Here is a 7,438-nt window from a genome sequence, read left to right on the forward strand (position 1 = left end):
CACATTAGGTTATTTCCTAGAAATCGGAGAGCGCCATCGTGGATTTCAAAAAAGTGTCTGCGATCGATTATCGACAATCAATCGAATGAACCTCAAAACTTGACTTTTGAGGTTAGAATCAATGCAGTTGCTGACTTTTGAGTTGGACATTAAAAAAAAAGCATCACTCAGACAAATTGCCTTGATCAACCAAACTATGAATTTTCGCTTGGTTTCCAATCATGAAAAAAGCTACCAGACGTTTTAAATAAGTATTTTCACGCTATTTGATTTTGTGAGTTGATTAGAATACGACATAAACGTCCCCAACCTAATAAAGCAGTTTATACATAAATAGCTAAGGTGTAGGCAAAACAGAGACTTTAACACTGTGTAATTAAAATCAAAAAACGATAATTCAAATCTGAAGGTGAACGTAACCTACAATTTGCCAAGCTAATTTCGACAAAATACATTAAAAACCCCTGTTCTGCACACACGAGCGAACTATCAGTGGCCACGAGAAACGTATTGGCGATTTCGGACAGCCTGAAAGGAACACAACCTTGTCGTACGGTGGTCAAAAGCCAAGAGAGCGTTTAATCTTCAGAATTTCATAGTGAAGCTCAGGAGAGCAAAAATAGCTTATCTCTATGGTAGGTGCTTATCTCTCTACATCGATTCATTAGAACAAGAAAGGTTCCCTCTAGGTTTCATATTACAAACTAATTTTATAAGATGCTTCAATTCTGAACATGCTGGCCCCATTGAAATTGAAAAATTTCAATCATTCAATCATTATTATAATCGTTGTCAGCCGATGGGAAGTTGTCTGCTATTGGTAGAAGGCACAGCTTGGCAATTGGTCGTCGGAACAGCTTATTGCCTACACGCACGTCCACAACTCGCACTAGACCGTCCGGGCCCGGAATGACGTTACTGATCCTGCCGAGTTTCCATTGCATGGTAGGGAGATTGTCTTCACGTACGATGACCATTTGATTCTTCTTCACTGGGTAACGTTCGTGCCATTTGTTGCGATTCTGCAATGTCGTAATGTAGTCGTTTGACCAACGACGCCAGAAATGTTGCACCATCTGTGTTTGTCGCTGCCAACGGGAGAGTGTTGATTCTTTGTGATCGGTGACATCGGGCTCAGCAATATCCGTTAAAGGTCGTCCCACTAAAAAGTGCCCAGGGGTTAAAGGTGCGACGTCGTTAGGGTCTACCGACATTGGTGTAATCGGTCTCGAATTTAGAACGGCTTCGATGCGCGCAAGAACGGTTGCATACTCTTCAAAATTCAGATTAGCCGTCCCTATTATGCGCTTAAGATGATATTTGGCAGATCGTACACCTGCCTCCCATAATCCGCCGAAGTGTGGAGCGTTAGGCGGTATAAGGTGCCAGTCTATGGCTGCCTTTAAACAGAAATCGTCCAGCTTGTGCTTAAAAAGCTGAGACCGGAACATATCGTACATTTCTCGTAACTTGCTCTTGCTACCAACGAAATTCAGACCATTATCGGAAAACAATCGTTCACATTTACCTCTGCGTGAAATGAAGCGTTGTAATGCGGCAATAAATGCATCCGCCGTTAGGTTGGAAACCAGCTCTAAATGTATCGCCTTCGTGGCGAAGCAAACAAAGACTGCCACATACGCCTTATACACGACAGTTGACCGCTTATTTTGCTAACGGACATACACAGGACCACAAAAATCCACTCCAGTATTTCGAAATGTGTAGCCACCTTCAAGGCGTGATTTCGGTAAGTTGCCCATCATCTGTTGCATTGTCACTGGTCACCAACCAGTGACACACACACCATCGAATGACCCAGCGTACAGTGCTGCGACCGTGTACTAACCAATATCGTCTTTGCAACGCGTTGAGTAATAGCTGTTGTGGAGCATGCAGAAGTTCAACATGATATGCTCTTACAACTGCAAGTGTGAATGGATGACCAGGTGGTAATAGCATGGGATGCCTCTGATGTATCGGTATCCATGAAGCATTATGATTCCTTCCACCAACTCGCATCACAGCAAAACGACTTTTATCTAGAAACACTGAATACTGAGTTAACTTACTCTGTTGATGAATTACCTGACCAGATTCAAGACAACGGAAATCTCTGGGAAACGCTTCTCTCTGGGCTATGCTGATCATCGCCTTCGTTGCCTCGTCTAATTCTTGGATGGTGAGCTGCCCATATCGATGATCCTTGTGACTACCTCGCTGAATATGGTCGATGAATCGCAGTGCAAATGCCATGACACGTTGCATTCGCCTAAAGCTGCTCTGCCTGGCGAACAAGATGAATTTTTCGGATGTATCGATGACCGCGAAGCTCATTGAAGGATTTCGCGATTCTGGAAGCTGTTCTATCGGAAGTTGTTGAGAATTCACAGGCCAGTCTGTCTCGTCTTTGGTCAGAAATGTCGGACCAAACCACCAAAGCTTGCATGCTCGGATCTCGCTAGGTAATAGTCCACGCGATAAGAAATCTGCTGGATTTTCATTTGTGCTCACATGTCTCCACTCCATACTTTTGGTCAGTTGCTGTATTTCGATAACTCTGTTGCAAACAAATGTCTTCAGCTTGCTTGGGTCGGTCTTTATCCAAGAAATAGCGGTGGTGGAATCGCACCAAAGAACAATTTTGGAAAAAGTAATGTTCAAATTGTGCGTTATATTTGAAATTAATCGGGCAAGTTCACGTGCACCGCAAAGTTCAAGACGCGGTATTGTCGGTTTAGCGTTTTTCAGTGGTGCAATTCGAGGTTAATAGAATAGTTGAGCAATGTCCGGAATTATTAATCGAACGTACATATACGCATGCTCCATAACCGAGATTGGACGCATCGCAAAATGCGTGAAGCTCCACTTGGCAAGGGAAATTGTACGGAAGGACACCGCGCTTGATTGGTATTTCTCCCATCTGTACCAACCACCAATCAGCTTCATCATCGGATAACACATCGTCCCACTCAACCTCAAGCTGCCATAAACGTTGCAATCGTATCTTTGCTGCGAAGATCACTGGTCCCAACAAGCCCAAAGGGTCGTACAATTTGGCTATATCTGAATAGATTGATCGTTTGGTTACTGGACCGTTGTGGAAATCTATTTCGTGCAGTTTTGTTAAGAATACGTCTTGTCGGGGTTGCCACGTTAAACCCAGGGTACGTGTCGTTTTTTCATCCTTAAAAAAGGCAATTTGTTCGTTATCAGCATTCGGAACCGATTCCAGTAATGCAGGACAGTTTGATGCCCACTTATGTAGTTTGAATCCTCCTGAAGCCATCATTTGGATAAACTCGTTCTGTAGGTCAAATGCCTTCTCGATTGTTTCTGCTCCGCTTAGTAGGTCGTCAACATAAAAGTCTACAGTCCCAGCCTGGGACGCCAAAGGAAATCGTTTTCGCTCATCTTTGCACAATTGCTCCAGTGTTCGAGTTGCTAGAAATGGGGCACATGCTGTGCCATATGTGACTGTCGCTAGTTGGTACACCTCCAAAGGGTCTTCAGGCTGCGCACGCCAAAAAACTTGTTGATATTTTCTATCGCTTGGTCGAATAACAATCTGCCGGAACATTTGTGTAATGTCCGCAGTAAACACTATCTTCGGTACCCTGAAACGAAGCACAATTTCAGTTAGCTTACGTTGCAGAACCGGCCCGACGAGTAAATGATCATTTAGAGACGTTCCACTCGTCGTGGATGCCGACGCATCGAAAACAACTCGTGTCTTCGTGGTAGTGCTCGCGGGGTTGAACACTGCATGATGAGGCAAGAAAAAATCACCAGGACAAGGATATTCGGCTTTGATCATGTGACCTTGCTCGCTATAATCGCTCATAAATGCTAAGTACTGATCTCGTAGTGTAGCATCGTGAATCAATCGTCTTTCCATTTGGACAAATCGTCGTAAAGCCATCGTTTGGCTGTCACCTAGTGAATCGATAGTTGATTTTAATGGTAGGCCAATTTCATATCGACCGTCCGATAACCTTCGGTACGTATCCAAAAAACTTTGTTCGGCTACTCGTTCATCTTTGGTCAAATTTCGAGGTTCGGGAAAAGTCTCCATCTCCCAAAACTTGCTGATCTGCTCGCTCGAATTTTCATTCGTTACTACTCCACAAAAGTTCGTAGCAGTAAGCTGCCCTTTCGGTGTACTGACTGCTCCTCCCACCACCCAGCCGAAAACTGTCTCTTTGCACCAGAACGAGCCATCGTCTGTCAACGAAAATGATTGGCCAGTGAATAATTCATTGAATGCTTGAATCCCTAAAAGCATATCGATTCGTCTCGACCGATTGAACTGAGAATCTGCAAGCTGTACATCTACAGGAATTCTTCCGGGATCGATAGGAAATGATCGTATTGGTAAATCGGATGTGACTCGTTTCATCACTAGGAAGTTCAGGTTCATCGAAACATTTTTATTAGAGATTGAGCGAATCCGTGCTCCAACCATGTTCTTAATCAATTTTGGTGTTCCAGATACACCTTCTATGCTTATATTGTACTGAATTTGCGTAGACGTAACGCGTTTACTATGCTCGTGGAGATCAAATTATGCATCGATCCACAATCGAGTAATATTCTACATTGTGTGGAGTTCCCGTACTCATCCTCAATCTGCACCACAACTGTGTAGAGAACATATTGTGAGGTGGTGGTTAATGATGGTACAACACTAACAAGTGTGTTTGTCGTGGAAGACGAAGCACCAGCGTTTACTGGGTTCGGTTCAGATTCATGAATTAAGGTATGATGTCGACGTGCACATTTACGACATGAGCTGGACTTGCAATCTGCCACTCTATGTTTGTTGCTAAAGCAATTCAAGCAAAGACCAAAACTTTTCACCTTTGCAAATCGATCACCTGGGACTAGCTTCAGAAATTGTTCACAGCGACTCAAATAGTGCGCACCCTTGCAAACGAAACAAGTTGTGTTTGGTTTGGCTGAAACAACACTGACAGGAAATGCTTTACTGGTTGCTTGTTGGCGAGTACCGTGGTTTGAGACTTGGGTAACCTTGCTTTCGTGTTCTATATTCTACAAACATCTACAACGAGATTGAAGAAACTCGAGCAATTTTTCCCATGACGGTAACTGCTTTTCGATCGATTGTAGCTCAAAATCCTTTCTGGTACGAGAATCAAGGCGAGTACAGATCAAATGTACTACAAATTGTTCAGACAAAGGTTCAAGTTTTAATTCAAGATTGCTCAATGCACGAAGATTACGAGACACGTCATCAATCAACGATCGCAACGCTGACTGAAATATTGGCTTTACATGGAACAACTGGGCAATGTGCTTATCAACGAGAAACCTTTTATTCTCAAATTCACCGCAAAAAGCTCTCCAGAGAGACGAAAACGTGTCTTCAGCAGATTGAACATGGCGAGCTGCGCCATCTTGAATAGCGGCCTTTAGATGAAACAACTTTTCACTCTCCGAAAGACCTTCTCGGCGTTTAACAAGTGAATTGAACTGACCCTTGAAGGAGATCCAATCCTCTAACTGGCCATTGAAACGAGGGAGGGGAATTTCTGGCAGTTTCGACTGTGTTTGCTGTGTAGGAGCAACCGCGACTTGGGCACTTACGGGCTTAGGTTGGTTACATTCCCGCAACGTGCTACGAATACGATGCCGAATTTCATCAAACATATCTCCTAACTTCTCACTAGTCATCTGCCAAGATTGCACCTCATCTTCCTTAATCACGCCGTACAACTTAACCTCAGTCTCATGAAATAAAGAACGCATAGCTTCAACCGTATCTAGTTTATCTTCGAGAAGTAATTTATCTTGTTTCTCGGTATCAAAAGAACGCACGAAAATTAATAATTTTTCAGCACGTGACTCAATAGAGTCAATCATGCGAGTGTACGACGTCATCAACAGCTTTTTCTCAGCTGCCATCTTGCCCGAATTATACGCTATCTAATCCACCCAGACCGACCTAAAGCATAAAGAACATTCATAAAAGATCAAGCCGATTCGCGTGGCGATCTAACTAGCATCGAGCAATGCTACTGAGTACACTGCAACTCAAACTTTTAAGCAGCACTTTTTCTCTTCTCCTTGTCGCTATATTACATTCACTTATCGAATAAGTTTCATATCAATCTTCTCCGCACAAACGTTCTTCTTTTAAGTCTTCAATTTTTTTTTTATATTCACATGTGTTCATCAGCGTCCATTGCACATTTTTCTCATATTCGGACTCTTTGTCCAAATTTCACTACTACATTCGCTGTCCGAATCCCACGTTTCACGTGGTCACTCCACCAATCTTCAACGAAACGACCGGAAGCCTGATCCGGTTCGAAGGACCACTTTTATGTTCAAAGTCTTCGATAACTGCACACACGAGCGAACTATCAGTGGCCACGAGAAACGTATTGGCGATTTCGGACAGCCTGAAAGGAACACAACCTTATCGTACGGTGGTCAAAAGCCAAGAGAGCGTTTAATCTTCAGAATTTCATAGTGAAGCTCAGGAGAGCAAAAATAGCTTATCTCTACGGTAGGTGCTTATCTCTCTACATCGATTTATTAGAACAAGAAAGGTTCCCTCTAGGTTTCATATTACAAACTAATTTTATAAGATGCTTCAATTCTGAACAACCCCTTTTCCCATCGTTACGAAAGAACAGCTCAAAAACAGCAACTGTGTATGAAAAGCCTCGTTTCCTCTTTATTCCAATCAATCCTGATAAAGATATAAAAATAAGAGAGAAAAAAATAAAATACGAACTCGAGAAAGAAACACAGTCGAAACAACAGTCTCAATTATTTTCAATAAAGCTGCAACCCGGCAATCATTGCACTTTTTCCTGTTCGAATCTGAATGGGAATGGGAAAAATCGTAGCTGCAGCAGCTTCATCCGCTGGGCACACCACCTCCCAGTACTCGGTACAGAACTCGAAAGCTATAATCCGATTGACTAAAGTTAACTCAAAAATATACGCTCGTGAATGTCGTTACAAACCAACAGCGCAACGATGGCCATCATCCGATCCAATCCGATCCGTTGTGCACCGAAGTCAGGTCGTGGTTTCGCATTCACCCAGAATTATTAAATCCCGGCGAGCTTGTTAATAGTAATTGGAGTCCCATAATTTATCGCGGTGGCCCGCACCGGACACCGTTCTATCTGATCCCGGTACTAAACATTGCATTGTCCACAGGGGAAAAAAAACTTCAGAATTACCATACTAGAGGTAACTTTCAGTTTTAAGCTGATGAGCGTTTATTAGTTTATATATGCTACACAATTCCGCACGCATGATCTGCCGCCCATCGCATAACTCACGGGTTTATGCACCAAAATGTTTCAATATAAAGTCGAGAAAATTATTGTTATGGTTTGACGTTCGTTCGCAATTTCACAGCCGCGCCCCCGGGCTGCACTGTCTTTGATAAATTGAA

At 43.1% G+C, this 7,438-nt stretch overlaps 1 protein-coding gene across 1 annotated transcript; it reads right to left on the reverse strand.

Annotated features, from left to right (window-relative positions):
- Window positions 1–5,052: 5,052 nt before the first annotated feature.
- Window positions 5,053–5,925, reverse strand: LOC129729244 (uncharacterized). Its single transcript, XM_055687749.1, has one exon. The coding sequence runs from the start codon at window positions 5,923–5,925 to the stop codon at window positions 5,053–5,055; it is 873 nt and encodes a 290-aa protein (XP_055543724.1).
- Window positions 5,926–7,438: the final 1,513 nt, after the last annotated feature.

Source organism: Wyeomyia smithii, chromosome 3, assembly GCF_029784165.1.
Source record: "Wyeomyia smithii strain HCP4-BCI-WySm-NY-G18 chromosome 3, ASM2978416v1, whole genome shotgun sequence".
Classification (NCBI taxonomy): domain Eukaryota; kingdom Metazoa; phylum Arthropoda; class Insecta; order Diptera; family Culicidae; genus Wyeomyia; species Wyeomyia smithii.

Coding starts and splice junctions, on each gene's coding strand:
- LOC129729244 (XM_055687749.1), bottom strand. CDS start 5,925: ATGGCAGCTGAGAAAAAGCTGTTGATGACGTCGTACACTCGCATGATT.